Source organism: Astyanax mexicanus, chromosome 24 (assembly GCF_023375975.1).
Source record: "Astyanax mexicanus isolate ESR-SI-001 chromosome 24, AstMex3_surface, whole genome shotgun sequence".
Classification (NCBI taxonomy): Eukaryota; Metazoa; Chordata; class Actinopteri; order Characiformes; family Acestrorhamphidae; genus Astyanax; species Astyanax mexicanus.
In genome coordinates this window covers 12,513,444-12,534,818 of record NC_064431.1, presented here as the reverse complement: position 1 = coordinate 12,534,818, position 21,375 = coordinate 12,513,444, and the positions used below count along the sequence as shown (strand labels likewise).

The 21,375-nt window shown below is 38.9% G+C and overlaps 2 protein-coding genes across 2 annotated transcripts in view; one reads left to right on the top strand and one right to left on the bottom strand.

The window, feature by feature from the left end:
- LOC103023707 (centromere protein P) overlaps positions 1 to 569 on the bottom strand; it is a 102,979-nt gene extending 102,410 nt beyond the window's left edge. The window contains exon 1 of the mRNA XM_049471983.1: positions 427 to 569. The gene's annotated coding sequence lies outside the window, so the exon portion shown is untranslated. The remainder of the gene's footprint in view (positions 1 to 426) is intronic.
- Positions 570 to 3,798: 3,229 nt separating this feature from the next.
- Positions 3,799 to 20,970, top strand: nol8 (nucleolar protein 8). Its single transcript, XM_049471735.1, has 17 exons — positions 3,799 to 3,898; positions 4,726 to 4,864; positions 4,963 to 5,025; positions 5,113 to 5,191; positions 6,103 to 6,253; positions 6,332 to 6,400; positions 7,197 to 8,978; positions 10,106 to 10,273; positions 10,379 to 10,507; positions 14,239 to 14,329; positions 15,049 to 15,184; positions 18,784 to 18,867; positions 18,960 to 19,255; positions 19,745 to 19,901; positions 20,415 to 20,470; positions 20,564 to 20,646; positions 20,733 to 20,970. The coding sequence occupies exons 2-17, from the start codon at positions 4,744 to 4,746 to the stop codon at positions 20,790 to 20,792; spliced, it is 3,525 nt and encodes a 1,174-aa protein (XP_049327692.1). The 5' UTR covers positions 3,799 to 3,898; positions 4,726 to 4,743; the 3' UTR covers positions 20,793 to 20,970.
- The last annotated feature ends 405 nt before the right edge of the window (positions 20,971 to 21,375 follow it).

The following is a 21,375-nucleotide window of genomic DNA, read 5'->3' as shown; positions in this document are numbered from 1 at the left end:
ATGAATAATATCGGACCCAGACCTCCCAAATCAGCCCATCCTGAGCTTTATTATTTATTTTAGTAAATAAATAGATAGTAAACTAAGTTATTCAGAGTTAGCAAATCGTATTCAGGGTTTTATGCAAAGTTAAGATAATGTATTACTTACCGTTGAAAGAGGACGCAGAGAAAACCATATAAAACTAAATATAATTTTAGTTTCTTCTCTCTGTGACTCTGACAGGTTAGCTATGCTAAGCTAATCTAGCTGCGGTTTGTCTAACTGGCTCTGTTGCTTTGACTGGGTTCTTAGCTAACTAGCAAACCTAGCTAGCAGCCCAGCTAACACAAAAACAGCAAAGCCGACAAGCTGAAAAAACCCGATTTGATGTATCATAAAACTAAATAACAGTCGTTAAACAGTTCAGCTTTGATTTAACGTTACCTGCTTTGTTTTCTTCACTGTTCACACAAAACAGCGAATCCAGGATTATTTTATCCGGACAGGTTAAAATTCGCGCCACAGCAGGTCAGACCAAAAAATCTTTGATAGAGGAGAGAAAACCCACAGCAGTACAGCAGAAACCTAACTTCCCCCCTGGTTTATCACACCACCAGGGGCGCTCCCGAGTCAGTCCACACTGAATTGTGTGGCGCAAATGAGCAAAATCATATTTTTTTAAATGTTCAGTCATTTTTATATTGAACATTTTACTAATTTCCTCAACACAGAACAACTTCAAATGTTTCAGAACTGCAGACATCATTTTTAAAGCTTTTAAACTCCAGTGACAAACCTTTTTAAACTGCTCTGGCTGTATCTCCAGCAGAGGGGCATCTCATTAATTCATTAATTCATTCATTCATATTCTGCAGTATACACCCTGGACAGGCCGCCAATCGATCGCAGGGCAGGAGGGGCATCTCACGATACAAAAATATTACAATAAACTGATCACAATAACGATTCCCAATAAATTGCAAGACTTCTATAATAATTTATGGTATATATGTAAACCGATGAGGATAAATACTCCTAAATCAGTAAATTCCAGGACTTTTGTCTTAGGGCAGTGGGTCTTAAACTGTAGTAGGTGTACCACTGGTGGTACGCAGAGCATTTCAGGGTGGTACACCTTCAGAAAATATAATGCATGCACAAAAATATTAACTACAACTTTTCGACCTTTAGTTTTCACAACATCAGGTTTGTTTGTGTTTAGTGTTTAACCTGTTCTTTCAATTCAGTTCTTTACAGTTTCATAGAACCCTGTGGAACTCCACAATTCATAGAAGTTTCTGTATTAGTAATAATATCACAATAATTAGCCTAGTGTTTAAGGGGTGTCATGTAGACTCTCTGTAGTTCTCTAAATTCTCTCACAGTCCTGTTATTTCATTTTCTCTCTCAAGCTTTCGTAGGCATACTGCATTTACAAGGAACGATAATCAATCATTTGCAGATGGCAAATTAGGTAATGCCAACACAGTAACTCCAGTAGGTGGTAATTAAAGTTTTTATTTTGATCATGGGAGGTACATTGCTTTAAAGGTTTGGGAACATGTCTTAGGGCATTTTTAAACCTAAATTGCTGGAATGTCTAGTGCATATAGGTTTGTGTCTTTGTTAAATTGTGTACATTTGGTCCGGTTAGTTCCGTCCAAGATTCCAAATCATCTAGTAAAGTATTTACACACTGCAGATTAAATGGACTATGGTTCAGTATATCCAGGCTGAGACAACCTCTTTTGGTCAGATCAAGCTCTGGTCCTTTGGTCCGGACTGTGGTTTACAGCCCCTTCCACACCTGCTACTTGGTGAAAGTCTGGACCAAACTATGCATTTGTGAATGCACCCTGTCAGTTTTAAAAAGGAAACAAGGTTCTAATAGGGGAATGGCAAATCTTAGAGAGAAGCAGCACTTGACTGTTGCTCAATTTTTGCATGTCATTCGGAAATCAAGGTGCCAGAGTCTGGAGGAAGACTGGGGAGAAGGACATGCCAAAATGCCTGAAGTCCAGTGTCAAGTACCCACAGTCAGTGATGGTCTGGGGTGCCATGTCAGCTGCTGGTGTTGGTCCTCTGTGTTTTATCAAGGGCAGGGTCAACGCAGCTAGCTATCAGGAGATTTTGGAGCACTATTATTGTTTAGTATTGAGTTATGAAGTATTATTAAGTATTATTAAGTATTGAGTGCATAACTGAACATAATTATTTTAAGGTTGACTTTTTTTGTATTAAAAACTCTTTTCTTTTATTGGTCGGATGAAATATGCACATTTTTTGAGATTTTTGTTTTTTCTTTACTTTTTATCATCAATATTAAACAATTAAAGGCTTGAACTACTTCAGTTCTGTGTAATAAATCTAAAATATATGAAAGTCTAATGTTTATCAGTACATTACAGAAAATATTGTACTTTATCACAATATGCTATTTTTTTAGAAGGACCTGTATAACAAGCAAGTGCCCAATAGTAGTATTGCTAGTTTCTTTACTGCCTAAAAAAATAAAACTATTTACGGGTTTATTTGATTTTTTCTTACAATACTTTATTACATTATTTAAAATGAAAAGAATATCCTGGGCAATGGGTTATTAATTTTTATTTGAGTTTTTAGCCGATTAGCTGTATTCAACCCTTTTCATTCAGGGCTAACTCGCGGGCGCCCTCTATCGGCTTGCGGTCATTTTCTGTTATAAAGAATTCCTTTCTGTATAGTGGGAATAGTGAGCAGGCTCTCCGTAAACCAGCTCTGATCAAACCACACAGAGCCAGTCCCAGCTCGGGTAAAACCAGTGTTTTGGATAGATGTGCAAAACCTTATTGAATTGAGAGTGTGATATAGACTGATATATACATATTTGATGTTTTTGAATGTTTTATATTAGAGGTGACAAAGTGAAATGGTCTCTCTTAAAACTTAACTAACCTTATTAAAAATACATTCTGCTTATAGAACATTTAAATAAAAAAGGCATTAGAAACAATTGATATATATACCAAATAATATTAGGGGTGGGCAATATTGTAAAAAGAAAATCTCAATATTCTTTAAATATATGAGCGATTCTTGATTACTACATATATTTTTAGTTTCTACATAACAAATTATTCTTTTTATTTAGACAAATGGAAACATTTAAAGGGATATAAAGGCTATTGTTTACCTTACATTAAATAAAAAAATATTTGTTGACGACTAATAAACAGCATCCTTCAATATATTCCTTATATTCCGCTTTTATATATTTTTTTATTTTGTTATATAAAAATAATTGCCTCATAATAAAGTTTTTTTTACATGTTTGTGATCTCCACCTCAATCTCCATTATCCCATTATGGTAATCGCATTAAAACAGTAATCTATTTATCAAATTAATTTGGTTATCTTCCAGCCCTAAATACAAGTAATAATAAAATTAATAATAAAATTAATAATAATAATAATAATAATAATAATAATAATAATAATAATAATAATAATAATAATAATTTTAATATAATAATAATTATTATTATTAATTTTATTATATATATATATATATATATATATATATATATATATATATATATATATATATATATATATATATATATATATATATGTATTTAAAGAAATTTTGCATATAAACCGTAGAGAAGTAGAGCCAAGAGGTGATTAACCCAGGTCCAGAAAGTAAAAAACCATCCCAGGGTTTTGTACCATCTGCCTAGGTGGCTCTGCTGCCCAAGCAGTTGGTACAAAACCCTGGGATGGAGTTTTACCTTCTGGACCTGGGTTACTCTAGTAGAGCCGCGTTAACCCTTAAACTGTGCGGAACTACAGATGCCATGTGTGGTGTAGTAGTGAGGACTCGTTTTCCTGCAGCACAGGGCTGTGGGCTCCATGTGAGGAGGTAGAAGTTACAGAGTGAGTAATAGCTTTACTTTATTTATGCTCACATTATCTCTTATTTATGCTGTTTTTAATGTTTAAATGCTGTCTGTTTGTCGCAAATATGTGGCTAGTTTTAGTGTGATACGCTGTCTTTACTGTTCTATATAATATTAGTAAGTATGGGTTAATATTGGTTAACTAGCTAAGCTGAGTGTTCTTACTGTAACCTGCAGCTTTACGAGAGTTATTTATTAGCAAACAGGACACATATATGAGTAAAATATATGATATACCGTACCTGTCGAAATCACGCCTTCTCATTCAGTGTTTTACTTTTCATCCTACATTGTAAATGAACACTTAAGTGATCCAGACTATGAAGGAACACATACGGAATCATGTAGTAACTTAAAAGTGTTAAGCAAACCAAAATACTAGGTGCTCATATCTGGGACAAGAGACAAGAACTTCAAGTAATTAACTATTAAAAGTTCAGCACAGCTGTTAACTGAAATGCATTCCAGGTAACCAGCCAATAACTTTTATTTAACTTTTTATAACATTAGAATTTATAGAGTTAACATAGTCAGTTAGATGGTCTGCCTGTAATGAACTCTATGTACCATTAAAATAACCCCAAACAAATAAACAAAGTAAGTGGTCACTTACAGTGTTCGATACAATATAGCATACCCCTGGTGGTAGTGAGGGTGTTTCCCTGTAAAGCTCTGTATAACACTAGATTAAACTCAAATAAACATAAAGACATTGGTTAATGAGCATGTTTATCTTTAATAAAAACTCTATACCATTTTAAATATACCATAAATTTATATAGTTTTTTTTTTTTCCCTCTACAGCGTATGTGTGTTTGAAACATGAAGCGACTGTATGTCGGTGGCCTCAGCCACACAATATCTGAAAAGGATCTCCGAGATCGATTTGGAAAGTTCGGAGAGGTATCTGATGTGGAGATTATAACCAGGAAGGATGAAAATGGTAAAAGTTGATTTAAATAAATGTTTACAGTTTAATGGCCGTTATTGTGCTTGGTCCTCATTAATTTACTTCTTTTTATGTCTTTTGACTTCAATCAGGATCTCCTCTGAAGACATTTGGTTATTTCAATATAAACACTTCAGATTCTGAATACAAAAGATGTACGTATGTTATAAAATATTTTTATATGTTGAAAAATTATAAACAAATTTCAGAAGATGTAGATGCATTTTTTTTCTTTTTTGCAGGCATGACTGTGTTGAACAAGTCAAAATGGAAAGGTGGCACATTACAGATTGAACTGGCAAAGGAAAGCTTTCTACACAGGTATTATTTTGTGATCACAGTTAAATACTCTTACTGATGGGAAAATATTAATTCATTGTGTGACTTGAAAATCATATTATTGTAATCCTTTTGTTAACATTTACATTTATTTTCCACAGACACTTACATCTAAATCATGTTAAACAAGTAGGAAAATGTAAATGGGATAATGCACACTCTTACATTTTAGCAGTTACTTAAAGAAACCTATGGGCTCTCCAATAATTCAAATGCTCCTTTATGAAGCTGCCTATAAGAATTTGAGATATTTAATCATATCATAATAAGTTTACATATCATACAGACAGTATACACTATTGCCAAAAGTATCTCCTCGCCTGCCTTGTGTTTGTGTTTGGCCATGGAAACCCATTCCATGAAGCTCTCTATGCTCCTCTGATTTTAGCTATTTTGAAGTTCACATTAAATGTGCAGGTCTGTAGTGTCTGCAGAAAGTTTTGAACTTTGCACACAATGTTTCTCAGCACCCTGCTGACTGCACTCTGTCATTTTGCCTTGACAGAGTGATTTGCTTTTGTTGCTAACTACTTTCATGCTGTAAGAACATCACAGTGAGTTGACTGTGGTATATTAAGTAATACATTTTTGTTTTTGTGACTGGACTTGCTGCACAAGAGGCTGTTCAGAATCTGCCACTGCTGATGCGTTTTGACTGTGTCAGAACAATGCGATAAATATTGTGTGTTGTGAATATCTCTTTAATTATTGTGATATTTTATAATATCGCCCAGCTCTATCAATGCATGATTCCTTATAGCACAGGTAGTGACTTTTATGTTGTTCATGTAGATATTGAATTATATTACATCAAATGAAAATCTGATACACCTTTTGGCCATATCGTCTAGCCCTACTGCTCACCCTAAGTTGGTGCTGTCTTTTCTCTGCAGGCTTGCTGAAGAGCGTCAGAAAGCAGCCGAGAAGGCTCATACACCGATAACCGACCCCCAGGATAAACTAGTGAAGTCTTTCAAAGCAGCTGGAGTTGAGAACTTCCACATGAAAGCAGCTGTTCCAGGAACTGAAATCCCTGGGCACAAGGTTTATCTTTAGCTTCCTGTGTAGAATATTTTCTAAAATGCCTGTAAGAATCACCTTAATGCTTTGTTTTCTCTTTAGAATTGGGTCGTGAGCAAATTTGGAAGAGTCCTTCCTGTCCTTCATCTTAAATGTGAAGGGAAAAACAAGATATCCTTTTTTACTGTTTGACCATGTGTTTGATTATGTTTACATGTCTGCTGTAGTTAGAGGTTCTAATATGTTCTCTTAAATTACTTTTAATAATTCTCACCCTGTTCTTTAATGGTTACGACTTAACGCTGCTGTGATTAGTGTTTTTGTGTATGTTGCTTTGGTTGTTATGAGTGGATCAGACACAGAATAGTCCACTAACCAGAAATATCCAGCCAACAGCATCCTGCAGCAGCATCCTGTGCCTACTGATGAAGGACTGTAGGATGCCCAACACAAACTGTGAAGCAACAGATAAGCTTCTGCCTGTACATTTACACCTACAACGTGGAGTAGCTAGGTACTGTAGGAATGGTTAAACTACAGCAGCACGTTGGACCAAGCGAAATCTCTAGATATACTTTTAAAACAAACATTTCAAGAGCTGTGCCAAAAAGGCTGGCCATAAGATATTTTGATATATTTATTTGGACCTATTGTTAAAAGCAAGGAGAAGAATAAAAAAATAAAAGTCTCTTGTCTGTACCTTTACACCTAGAATGTGGAGTGGATGGGTAGGAGTGTTCAAACTACAGCAGAACTGCTGTGTCTGATCCACTGATCCACCCTGTGCGGCAAACTAAGAATAAACCATAATTCAAATAATAGCTGCTCTGTGGTGGTCTATCATGTGGGGTCCTGACCATTAAAGAACAAAGTAAAAAGAATGCAGAGAAATAGATGATGTTAATGCCATGGCTGATTAGTGTTTAAGCTTAGTGTCTTTTGATTTTTGACTTAACTTTTTTTCCAAGTTATTAAATGTGATCCCTCGAAGCACTGCCACAACATTAAGAAACTGGACATGGATGAGGGCGTCATCACTCCAGTGTCCAAACTGACATGGCAGGTAGACGGTGGATATGACGAAATCAGCAAAAAGAGGAGAGGAGATTTCCCACCTCAGAAGAAATATCCGAAGAAGATCAAAACAGATCCAGCTATATATGATCTTGCTGAAATAATTAGTGAGAAAAGCAGTCCAGCGAAGATTCTGGGACGTGAAATTAATTCTGCAAAGAAGTCTGTTCGTGGTTGGGACAGTGATGTGGGCTCGGATGATGAAATTAGGATGCTGGTTGCACAGGAACGTTCAAGAACCCTTAAAACAACATCCACTGAAGAGAACGAGGACAATTTGGAAGTGGTTGGAGATGATTTTGTGGTGAAGTCTGATATGTTCTGGGGTGGAGAGAACGGTCTGAGAGCACAAGTATCTTTGAAATCTAAGGATGATGATGAATATGACTCGGCAGACACGGACGAAATTCTTACGAAGACCAAAACCCCAAGCAAAGCTAAGGAACTAATGAAGTTTGGTAAAAATTTGGTTAATCATGGTGGAGTTAAAAAGGTCAAGAAGAAGGCTGGAGACTCTCCACAGCCGGACAGAGAGTCAGATAATAGCGCTAATAGTGATGAGGCCGATAATAAGGACGAGTCTTCAAGTGAAAGTGTCGAGTCTGAATATGAGGCAATGATGGGTAACTGCTACAGGTTGGATCTGTCTTTAGCGGATTTGGAGAGTCTTGCCAAAAATGCTGAAGAAGCTTCAGACGATGAAGGGAGTGACGATTCAGTAAGTGAGCCAGAAATTCAGCCAGAAAGATCTTCGTCCACTTCCGAAAAAAACATTTCAAAAGCTGCGTCAAAAAAGGCTGGCCATAATCCGGAAGATATCTTGGCATACCTCTTTGGACCTGATGTTGACAGCAAGGAAAACAAGAAAAAAGCTCAAGTCAAACCATCAACATCATCTCTTCCAGCTTTTATCGGGACTAAAGATCTTTTCGCTTCAAGTACAGCAACCTTAGCCTCTGGTCTTAAAAGACCAGCAGACAGACTAGACTCTGGATCTGGAGAGGAACCCAAAAGACTCAAAGAAGGCTCCAGAACATCTCAGAAGAACAGTAAAGATGAGCCGTCCAAACCTTCAGAACTTCGAGACTTCAAGAAGTCAGCCTCTGTAGATCCAAAATTGGAAAACAATGTCCAATCATCTGACAGTTCCTCATTGGAATCAAGTCCGTCCAGTGAGGAGATGGATGGCAGTAAGGATTCTGCATCCAAATATCAGAGAGTGACCATACCTTCACCCCAAGTGGACTGCTCATCTACTAACAGCAGCCGTGCGGTCAATAATGACGAGGACGCTGAATGTATCTCTACTGGCTTAACCTCCAAGATCTTGAATGCTAAACCTGCTACAAATGCCTGTTCCTCATCCAGTGACTCCTTATCTGCAGAGGATTCAGAGACGAGTGACGAAGAAGAGGAAGATGATGAGGACAAGGAGGATGAACAGGATAAGGAGGAAGCTAATGTGGCAGAACCAAAAATCATAAAAAAAACGGACATAGCTGGTTTTAAACAGGCCCATGACAATGCAGCATCACGCACAAGACCATCTCCGCTGTCGGTTCCAGATGCAGTCAAGCAGCAGCAAGACAACGAGAAGCGTCTCGCAGCTGTGGAGGAGAGGATGAAGGAGGCTGAGCAACAGAAGAAGCTTATACAAGGAGCTCTTTCTAAACTGGTGAGTGTGCATATATATATATATATATATATATTAGTGTTGGGGTACCAGTGTATATTCATTGTTTCTGTAGGTAAGGGTGCTGCTGTGTAGATTTGATTGCATTCAGCGACAAGTCACAAGTCATAAGTGAGGTTAATATGTTACGCAATTGAATTTATGTAAGCCTTAAAGTTGGACTTTCTGATGAGCTTCCAATCATTGTCCTGGTACAGAACCCAAGTAGAGCTGAGCGTAAGGTCACAAACTGATGGTCGGTCATTCTCCTTCAGGATATTCTGATATAAAGCAGAATTTATGGTTCCATCTATTACAGCAATTGTCCAGCAAAGCAGCCCCTGACTATCACAATACCACCACCATGTTTGACTTTCAAAATGATGTTCTTTTTTTAATTATGTCTTAGTTTTACAGCACATATAACAACTTCCAAAAAGCTCCACTAGTCCAAAGAATATTATGCTTGGTAATATTTGGTTCTGGGTTCTTTTGGGACCTCCTGGTTGAGTTGTTGATGGCCTTTTGGAGTAATTTCAGTAGACCACTCCTGGGAAGGTTCACCACTGTTCCATGTTATCTCCATTTGTGAATAATATCCCAAAGCCTTAAATGGCTTTGTGGGGCTTGAGTGGTTCAGTGGACTAAGGCGCTACCACTGTGATCAGGAGATCGCTGGTTCGATTCCCAGTCACGCAGCCTGCCATCAGCTGTTGGAGTCCCGAGAGGGGCACACTTGGCCTTGCTCTCTCTCCAGGTGGGAAGATGGCGCTCTTTCTCCAAATCTACCCACACACTCCAAAGGGTAATGTTGTTTCAACACAATGCGTCTGTAAGCCAATGTTTTGGAAAGAGGTGTTTCCTAAGAGTGTGCTGGCTACTCAGTTGAAAAAAGAGGCGGTGACTGAGTTTACATCTGTTGGAGGAGGCATGTGCTAGTCTACACCCTCCTGGTGTTGGGGCACCACTAGTGATAAGGGCAGTACAGTGGGTGGGATAAAAGCTAAATAAACATATCTGTAAGGAGCTTTTTATTTAGATTTTCATATAACTTTAGAGTTTGGTATACAGTATTAAATATCTTCGAGGTTATTGAAATATGTTGCATTTTCTAATTCTTGTTTTTATAGGACGACCCAAAAGCAAACAAAGGAAAGCACATAGTGTTTGATTCGGATGACGAAGTTAGCGACGATGGAGAAACTGCCACACCACAAATAAAGAAGAGCCTGTTTGCGGACGAATCTGATGATGAAGGCGGCGATGGATCTGTAGAAAAAGGAAGCCTCAAACAAAAGGTACAATTTCACAGATGCTACCACTATGTTCTTCCAGGGTTTCACTTTGATATTTAACTTCATCCCATTAATTTCTGCTTTTGTCATTTTATTTTCATTATGCAGGAGAGCAAAAAAGTAGGTGGCAACAAACTGTTTGACAGCAGTGAGGATGAAGATGATGATGATGATGATGTTGCAGAGGATGATCGATTCCAGATAAAGCCACAGTTTGAAGGGAAAGCTGGACAGAAGGTAAATCTGAGCAGTTCTGAGGTTCCTAGTGTTGAAAGAGGGTACACTTCTTTATTTGGCTATAATAGTGCTTGCAAACAAAGCAGTGTATTATTATCTGTTTGCTTCTTGCACTTTTTTCCAGATCAGCAACTCAAGAACTATTTAATGTGGAAACTTAATTCAAACTTTGTTTCATAGGTCTTGTAAATGCATGCTAGTTATGACTTTTTAAGAATTTGTATACTTCAAACAATGGTATTACAATTTTTGTTTCAAGTTGGATACAATATTGAGAGAATATTCCCCTTATAATTTAAAAGTCCCCAGGGTGTACAGGGGTTGGACAATGAAACAGAAACACCTGGTTTTAGACCACAATAATTTATTGTCCGAACGGACAGTTCTGGTGGAAACAGGAGAGTTGAGGTGCACATTGAATTCTGCCGTGATTTGAGCAGCCGTGGTTTTATGTTTTTTTGGATACAATCCGGGTTAGCACCCGAACATCCCTTTCAGACAGCTCCCTCTTGCGTCCACAGTTAATCCTGTTGGATGTGGTTGGTCCTTCTGGGTGGTATGCTGACATTACCCTGGATACCGTGGCTCTTGATACATCACAAAGACTTGCTGTCTTGGTCACAGATGCACCAGCAAGATGTGCACCAACAATTTGTCCTCTTTTGAACTCTGGTATGTCACCCATAATGTTGTGTGCATTGCAATATTTTGAGCATAACTGTGCTCTTACCCTGCTAATTGAACCTTCACACTCTGCTCTTACTGGTGCAATGTGCAATTAATGAAGATTGGCCACCAGGCTGGTCCAATTTAGCCATGAAACCTCCCACACTAAAATGACCGGTGTTTCAGTTTCATTGTCCAGCCCCTGTAAATAGCAATTATTTATTTTTATCTTTTACCTTATTTATTGTAAGGCAAAGAACTATTTACAATAAAAGCGGGAGAAATTTAATCAATACAAAGAGGAAAATGGGAGAGATCCATGTCTGAGGTCATAGGGCCTATAAAGAAATCTGATCAATGGGGTCTTATATGAGCTAGTTATTTAGACCAGAGAAATTTATCAATGTGAATTCATGATGAACAAGTAAGTTTTCAACAACAACTTAGTCACCTCCAAGTGATTACCTTTTTTCTTTTAGCAAGCAGGATACTCCAAAGAGAGATGCCCCAGCTAAAGCAAAGCAAAATCAAAGGGTATATTTAACTGAAATATAGTACAGCCTGATAAATAGCCAGTACAATATCCAGACAATACAATATCCAGTACAATCCCAAAAAATATGAAAATGATGTTCATATAATCGCCACATAATCTCCAGAAGCTAGATCGAGATCCTCAATACCGTTTCTGCAAAGGAGTTACAAAAAATCTTGTTTTTCCAGCAAAATGATCTCCAGGTTAAGGAACTTGTTGTAGCTTACTACATTTGACATATTTAGGAATCCAATTTCCAATCACTGGATAGAGTTTACTGCCACTCCTCCCCACATGCGAAGCTCACTCTGGTTGCCAGATTCACACACAGTGACGGGCGAAAACGAGTCTTACTCTGTAGCTGATCAGTGAATATATATGTTTTGGTTTACAAAATGCCAGGCTCTACTAAGTTCTGTACTAGTGATGCTGGTAAATTACCCAGCTATGTTTAGCGAACTTTACTGAAGCTGTTTGCCTGTTTAGCAGAAGAATAGCCAGCTCGCCCGTTAACATGGTTGGGACACACTGTGCTGTTTTCTATATCTGGCAACCTGGGGCGTGGTGAAACGGGACTGGAGGAATGGCAGTGGGGAGATTTGGAGGCCATTTTCATGTTTCCTTAATATCTAACCATACATCTTGATCATGTTATGATTTACTACAGAAATTGCAATCCTTAATGATTCTCTCTGTCCTTCAACAAACTTTTTAACGTCACATTTTTGCATTGTAAGCACTGGCATTTTGTTTACAACCCCTGGCAAAAAGTATGAAATCACCAGTCTTGGATGAGCACTCCTTCAGACATTTCATTCTGTAAAACAAACTCTGATCAAAAACATGATACAATAATAAGGTCATTCCAAAGTGCAACTTGTTGGCTTTCAGGAACACTCAAAGAAATGAAGAAAAAACATTGTGGAAGTCAGTGAATGTTACTTTTATTGACCAACCACAGGGAAAAAAATATGGAATCACTCAATTCTGAGGAAAAAAGTATGGAATCATGAAAAACAGATAAACAAAAGATGATTCAAAATACATCACTAGTATTTAGTTGCACCACCTTTGGCTTTTATAACGGCTTTCAGTCTCTGAGGCATGGACTTGATGAGTGACAAACAGTATTCTGCATCAATTTGGTGCCAACTCTCTTTGATAGCAGTTGCCAGATCAGCTTTGCAGGTCGGAGCCTTCTTGTGGACCATTTTTTTCAATTTCCACCACAGGTTTTCAATTGGGTTGAGATCTGGACTATTTGCAGGCCACGACATCGACTGAATGTGTCTTTCTCCAAGGAATGCCTTCACTGTTTTTGCCCTATGGCACGATGCATTGTCATCTTGGAAAATTATTTCATTATCTCCAAACATCTGTTCAATTGAAGGGATGAGAAAACTGTCCAAAATGTCAATGTAAACTTGTGCATTGATAGAAGAATTAACCACAGTCATCTCCCCAGTGCCTTTGCCTGACATGCAGCCCCATATCATCAAGGACTGTGGAAATTTGGTTGTTTTCTTCAGGCAGGCCTCTTCATAAATCTCACTGGAACGGCACCAAACAAAAGTTCCAGCATCATCACCTTGTCCAATGCAGATTCTTGACTCATCACTGAAGATAACTTTCATCCAGTCATCCACAGTCCATGATTGCCTCTCCTTAGCCCACTGCAGTCTTGTTCTTTTATGTTTAGGTGTCAATGATGGTTTTCTTTTAGCTTTCCTGTATTGAAATCCCATTTCCTTTAGGCGATTTCTTACGGTTCGGTCACATACATTGGCTCCAGCTTCTTCCCATTTATGCTTCATCTGTTTAGTTGTACTTTTTCGGTTTTCAAGACAAATGGCCTTAAGTTGCTTGTCTTGACGCTTTGATGTCTTTCTCGGTCTACCAGTACGCTTGGCTTTAACAACCATTCCATGCTGTTTGTATTTGGTCCATATCTTGGATACAGCTGACTGTGAACAGCCCACATCTTTAGCAACCATGCGTGAAGAGTTACCTTCTTCAAGAAGTTTCACAATCCTCTCTTTTGTTTCAAGAGACATTTCTCTTGTTGGAGCCATGGTTCTTGCCACTCTAATTCGTCCAGCAGCCCTCCAAGGTGTCATGACTGCAGGTGTTTTTAACTGCAGACTAACGAGCAGATCTAATCTGAGGCAGGTGTCCATTTAGGGAAAGGAAATTGACTGGGTGTGTCCTTATTTTCTACCTTCAATTTGAGTGATTCCATACTTTTTCCTCTTTTTCCATATTTTTTTCCCTGTGGTTGGTCAATAAAAGTAACATTCACTGACTTCCACAATGTTTTTTCTTCATTTCTTTGAGTGTTCCTGAAAGCCAACAAGTTGCACTTTGGAATGACCTTATTATTGTATCATGTTTTTGATCAGAGTTTGTTTTACAGAATGAAATGTCTGAAGGAGTGCTCATCCAAGACTGGTGATTCCATACTTTTTGCCAGGGGTTGTAGAAAGCAAGTAACTAGTTATAACTTTGTATTTGACTGTCTATTTGTTTCTAGCTTATGGAGTTACAATCCAGGTTTGGAACAGATCCGAGATTTCAGCTGGATGCCAGGTTTCTTGAAGACGATGGCCAAGCAGAGCAACAAGGTCAGGGATTCTTCGTTTTCTTTTGTTTACTTTTCTAGGTGCCGTACAGACAAGAGAATTTTTGGATGCTGTAATTATTCAAATTAAATGGTATCAGTCAAAAGTTCGGACACACCTTCTCACTCACATTTTTACAATTACATAAAGGACATAAAAGCTTTACAGGAATGCGTGAAATTATTTTGTTAACAAAAAGTGTTAAAGCAGAATATGTTTTATATTTTCGATTCTTCTAAGTTGTACTTTTATCTTTGAGGGCAGATCTGCACACTCTTGGTATTTTAATCTTTAATCTTCACCTGAAATAGTTTTCTCACTGTCTTAACTGAGTTCCTGGAGGTGCTGAACTAAATGTTGAAACATTGTTATGATGAGAATTTGATTGGACTCAGACATCAAAAATCATCTGTGAGGTCAGGTAACAACTGGTTAGAGCTCCTAGGCCAGAGCAACTTCAGGATACTTCACGGCCTGATACTGGTGGACTGATGTCCTTCTAGTCGACAGATGAGTAGTTCCCAGAAATCATAGATTCTCTGATGTTCTCTGAAGGCTTAGAGGGCACTGTGGTTCCCCATTGTTGCACACACATTGTGATTATGGTTTAAACACTGTATTTTAAGTGAAAAGGAGCCGTCTTTCTATTGTAAATGTATAATTTACAGGCAGCTGAAATTGTTCCTTGCTTGTTTCACATGGCATATAATCACTGGTTTCAGATGTAGGAGCCAAAGTGTCCGAAGAACAGGAGCTGGATGATGAGAAAAAGAAAAACCTGGCTATCCTGCAGAGTGTTGTTAACATCTGCATTCAGCCGAGGACCAGTAAAGAGTTTACCAAAGGCAAGACCTTTAGGTAAGAGTATGACACTGTATCGGAGAACCCCTAATCTAATGCCAGCTGTTATACACTGACATACCAAAAGTCATGGTACAGCAGTGTGTAAATTGATTACAAACTGTAACCTCAGGGTTAATAATGCCACAGGCGTGTGTGTGTGCCGGAAATATGCAGTACAAGACTATTACCACCCACAGTGTGTGGTATTGATCGTGACCAGTGGCTTTTGGCTTAAATTGTCTTAAGTAACCAAATCAGTTCCACCCTCTATGAAGGAGAGCCTATATATATATAGGCTTTTAAAATATATATATTTATGTGACATCTCTGTGTATAGTATATAAAATGTACAGTACCAGTTAAAAGTTTGGACACGCCTCAAATTCTGTTTTTTTTTTTTTTTTTATCATTTTTGCAAAAAAATTGCATTGTAAATAACACTGAAGTCATCAAAACTATGAACATACCAGAATATGTTTTATATTTTAGATTCTTTAAAGTAGACATCTCTTGTTATGATGTCAGCTTTGCACATCTTGGCATTTTCTCAGTCAGCTTTATGAGGTGGTCACCTGGAATGGCTTTTCATAAATTTAAAAGATTTATTTTTTTTGTAATAGGGAAGTAAAGATCTCTGTTACAACTGTGGCTCTTTCAGCAGCCAGACTCAGATAGAGCACGACTTGCCCTGTTCTTTCTGTGTGTGTATGTGGCTCGCTCTCCCTTCATCACTTCCATTGTCTCAGTTTTTTAGCTGATGTATAAAGTTGGGGATCTGGCGCTTGCCTCAGAGAGTGTTGGCTGCCTACTGATGCTGCATTGATGCCAGTTGGAATGGCTTTCAGTTAACAGCTGCGTTGAACTTGTCAAGAGTTAAATATATGAATTTCTTGCCCTCTTAATTTGTTTAAAAGCATCTGTTGGGTTGTGGTATAGGTATACAGTAAATGGCCATATTTTAGTAATGTTTTAAACAATAACTACTTCAAGAACTACTTAACTAGGTAAAGATAAAAATGTCTCTAAGAAATAAAACATTTCAAGGGCAAAAGACCATTTCAGTTGCAAAGACCATGAAAACCATCACTGGGTGCAAGAACAACAACGGCAACCCAGTAGATGGCGGTGTGGACAGAGCAAACCAGTTCAACAACTTTTACAACAGGTTTGACTGTCCTGCTCCTGCTGCCCCCTCCTCCTACCCTCCTGCAGCATCACCAACATCTTCTCCACCTCTACCATCATCACCACCATCTCCATCACCTTCAACTCCAACTCCACCATCTTCATCACCACCACCATTACCCTCACCTCCATCTTCATCAACATCATCACCGTCATCATCATCACCACCACTACCACCACCCTCACCTCCATCATCATCTTCATCACCATCAGCACAATCACCCTCACCTCCACCATCTTCATCAGCACCATCATCACCCTCACCTCCACCATCTTCATCATCACCACCATCAACACTATCAACTGGCAGACAAATCAGCTCCTCCAGTCCACCAACCTTTACTGCTGACCAGGTCAGGAGACAGCTGAGGAGACTTCACCCCAGGAAGGCAGCTGGCCCGGACAGAGTGTGCCCCAGAATGCTCAAGGCTTGTGCTGTTCAACTGGGTGAGCCCCTCCAACATGTTTTTAACCTGAGTCTGCGTATAGGGAGAGTTCCTGCCACGTGGAAGACAACCTGTCTCATTCCTGTTCCCAAGAAGGCACACCCAAAGGAGCTGAATGACTACAGGCCTGTTGCTTTGACATCTCATGTGATGAAGACCATGGAGCGACTGCTGCTGGACCAACTCAGACCTCAGGTCCACCATGCTGAGGACCCACTGCAGTTTGCGTACCGGGAAAAGGTGGGAGTGGAAGATGCCATCCTCTATCTCCTGCACAGAGCTCACTCTCATCTGGACAAGGGGGGAGGTGCTGTGAGGGTCATGTTCTTCGACTTCTCCAGTGCCTTCAACACCATCCAGCCCCTACTACTGAGAGACAAGCTGATGGAGATGGAGGTGGATATGCACCTGGTCACCTGGATCACTGACTACCTTACTGGGAGACCACAACATGTCAGGATCAAGGACTGCTCCTCTGATACAGTGATCAGCAGCACAGGAGCACCACAGGGGACTGTTCTCTCTCCAGTCCTGTTCACACTGTACACATCAGACTTCAAATACCACTCGGAGTCATGCCACATGCAGAAGTTCTCTGACGACACTGCAATTGTGGGGTGTGTGCGTAATGATGATGAGAGGGAGTACAGAAGCCTGGTTGAGGAATTTGTGATGTGGTGCAAGATGAACCATCTGCAGCTGAACATCTCCAAAACCAAGGAGATGTGCATAGACTTCAGGAGGTCCAGGCCCTCTGCTCAGCGGCCAATCTCCATCGAGGGGGTCGACGTGGAGGTGGTCAAATCCTACAAATACCTTGGTGTGCACCTGGACGACAGGCTGGACTGGTCAGTGAACACTGACTCCCTCTACAGGAAGGCTCAGAGCAGACTGTACTTCCTCAGAAGGCTCAGGGCTTTCAACATCTGCCAGAAACTCCTCCTGATGTTCTACCAGTCTGTGGTAGCCAGCGTCCTCTTTTACACTGTTGTGTGTTGGGGAGGCAGCATCAGCAAGAGGGATGCTGGACGACTGGACAGGCTGGTGAGGAAAGCTGGTTCTGTGCTGGGATTAGAGCTGGAGTCCTTAACACCACTGGCAGAGAGGAGAGCCCTCAGTAAGCTGCTGAACATCATGGACAATGTTCACCACCCTCTGCACAGCACCATCACCAGGCAGAGGAGCTCATTCAGCGGCAGACTGCTGTCCCAGTCCTGCTCCACAGACAGACTCCGAAAGTCTTTTGTTCCTCAGGCCATAAGACTGTTCAACTCCTCTCAGCACAGCAAACTAAAGACTCTGTGAAACTTTTTCATTCCGGCCACTCTGGCCACACCATGGACACACCCCCAGCTATGGACACACTCTCAGACTTGCTGATGCCTAGAACACTTTTTATAGTTCTACCATATTTTGCACTAGTAGTTCATTCACTAGTTAATTCATCTACTGTTTACGTATCTTTTGCACTGTTTACGTATCTTTTGCACTGCTTAATTTAATTTAAATTATTATATAACTGTGTATTTGCACTTTCTGTTTGGCTGACATCAGTTATCCTCACATTATGCACATCAACTGGTGTTCACTGTCTATTGTGTTCAACTGCACTACCTCCATTCTCCATCTCCATTACACACACACACACGAAGACTGTACATTTACACTGTATATTCTATTTCTTATTTGATTGTATTTATATGTATCTTTATATTTTATATTTTATCTTTTTTAACTTTGTTTATTGTGTAACCTGCTGCTGGATGCCAAGAATTTCCCCCCGGGGATCAATAAAGTATCTATCTATCTATCTATCTATCTATCTATCTATCTATCTATCTATCTAAATTCGTTATGATAAAACTGGCTCTAATCAGGACCCCCTGGGGAAAGAAGGAAGAACTATTGCAAAGGATAAGTTCACCACAGTTATGAGCCTCAACAAAAAAAGTTTAATTACATAATTACTTCTTGACATTTCAGGGACATGACATCTTTGCATTATGATCCAACAAGTGAGGCTCACTCTGCATTTGAGAAAAAGACGGAAAAGCCTGAAAAAGAAAGGTATGTTTCACAGTGTTTATTTTCAAGTTTTTTTTTTCATTTACCAGCCTGTAAGGATTCAGAATTCAGTCCTTGGCCTTGTCTTCATACAGTAAAGCTGCAAGGCGAAAGAAACGAGAAGAGGCGATGAAGCTTCCAGAGGTTTCAAAGGAGATTTATTACGATGTGGCTTCAAACCTGAAAGAGGTGTTTGGGACAACAACAAAAAAGCCAGATGAAAAGGAGGAACTTGCGTGGGACAAAGAAGAAGATGAGCATGAAGATGAAGAAACCGGACAAGATGCCCAGTTATTGTCTGGTTTGTCAAAGAGTGAAGAAGACTCATCCAGTGGTTTTAAATTCTCTTTCTTTGGTGATGATTCAACAGCTGAAACTCCTAAGAAGATAGGTGAGCTATATCTCCCTACTAAATATAATAATGTAATGTGTTACTTACATACATAAACCATATATTTTCACACTTATACTGGGCATTTTGATCTAATGCTTATATTCTTATAGTATCAATGCATATAAGTGCTTAAATATTCACATATTCCAAAGGGTTCTTTCTGTAATGGATGGAAGTAAAGACCAGTTGTGGTTTTCAAGAATATATATTTTTTGTAATAGAGAGATAAATATGATCTCTCTTACAACCGGTTTTTTTTTTTATGTGGAATCAGCAGCCAGACTAAGAGAGAGCTCAACTTGCCCTGTTCTTTCTGTGTGTGTATGTGGTGAAGGAGGCATGCCCTTTTCCTATGCTAACCTTTCTAGTGTTGAAAGCATTGCAAGTGATATGGAGAGTCCTAGTGAGTGTATGGGTCAATTGACTGAGCTAAATTTGGGTTTAAATTAGAGAAAAGCCCTCTGACGTGTGCTGTTTTTTTTTCAGATGAATATAAAATTGAGACTCTGAAAGGGGCCAAAGTGTCCTGGCAGGTGGACCCTCGTTTCCAGGATAGCAGTTCTGATGAAGAGGATGCGGAGGAGGAGGAGAAGAAGGAAGAGGAAAATACGGATCAATTAGCCTCCACCAGCACAGCAGCTGTGTATGTATTACGGTGGATCAGAGCCTGCTACAGTCTGTTCTGCCTGTGTAGTTCAGCATTTAATTTTACACCTAAATTGAGTTGGAACAGTAATCTTCTGTCTTATAAGAAGTTTTGAAAGCATAAAGATATGTATTTGCAGATTTTTACTCCAGAAACATAAACATTCTATTTAATTTATTTATTGTTATTAATTCATTTAAATTGGAGTCTTTTTTTTTACTTTTTGCAATTTAATGGCACCAGTTAAAATAATAGCATATAGCTCATGGATACAAGGTCCCATTAAGGCCAATAAACCAAAACTGATGGACTTAATACAAAAAAATAAAAAATAGGCTGATGGATCAGAGCTCTGTTGTCATTGATGCAGACAAAAGAAATGAACATTACTACATTGAAAATTGCATTAGTTCACCCATGGTGTGAATGGACATGTTTTAGATTTTATTTAATGTATTCACCGAATCTGTATCTGTATTGAAAATCTTTTTTGTTTGTTTGTTTTTTCAGTGAGCCAACCACCAGAAAAACCTTCTTTTTTTATGAAGGGGACATACGGTTAATTGGTAAGATCAGGATTTGTTAACTTTTATTATATAAAACAGCTTTTTTTAATGCTCTTTAATGTTTTAATGCAATTAAATAAATGTTTACCCCAGAGGGCCCGAGACTCTTCTGCAGACGTCAGAGACTGGAGGAAACAAGACAAGCCTGGGAGGAAGTAAGAACGCAACTCAGACAGGTGAGATAATAATCAGTTGTAAAAATGCTAAATAAACTGCTTTAAGTACATTTATAATTTAAAAAATATTGCCTTCTTTTTAACAGGACGTTAGAAAAATACACAGGGATGCTGTCAGACAAAACAGAGTAAGAGTGAAAAATTAAACCACTTGCAGACAAGGACAGCGTGCCGTGGACTTCAGGTGTATCATAAAGGAGACAAACTGAACTGAATTGCTTTCATACCTGTGATTTGATCACAGAATGTGCTTAAATTGTTTATATTTATGATTTAACGTCCTGTCTTTTCTGTGTAAATAAACTCCACATTTTCTCCACTAGAGGTCAGAGTGGTTGTAGTGTTTTGTCCACCTCCATTTCCTCTTTTATATCTTCCCTTTTCTCCGCAGAGCCTAACAGCCCCTGAGGATTTGTGACTGTGTTAAAGATAGAAACAGATCTGTTGACAGTCTTTATACTTTATAGTGTTTGTTCGGCCAAAAATACAGACATTGTTCAGACATGAACACAGTCACCCCTTTCTCTAAATGTAGCTCATTAGCCTAAACAGAGATACTATATCCTTTAGTTTTGCTAGTCTGGAGCTTATGAAGCAATTGCCAATTAGCTATTTGCGTTCCCAAACCCTAAATCACACCCTTATCTCAACGTATGTGGAGTCTAGAAATCTCTAATAAATTTAAGATTACTTTTAGCTTTATTACTGGCTAGCTAAATTAGCCTGGTG

Bases quoted from the DNA above. Each gene is read 5' to 3' on its own strand.
- nol8 (XM_049471735.1), top strand. From the start codon at position 4,744: ATGAAGCGACTGTATGTCGGTGGCCTCAGCCACACAATATCTGAAAAG. The intron at 5,026-5,112 runs GTACGTATGTTA...TCTTTTTTGCAG, and splicing joins AGATTCTGAATACAAAAGAT to GCATGACTGTGTTGAACAAG. The intron at 18,868-18,959 runs GTATGTTTCACA...GTCTTCATACAG, and splicing joins GAAAAGCCTGAAAAAGAAAG to TAAAGCTGCAAGGCGAAAGA.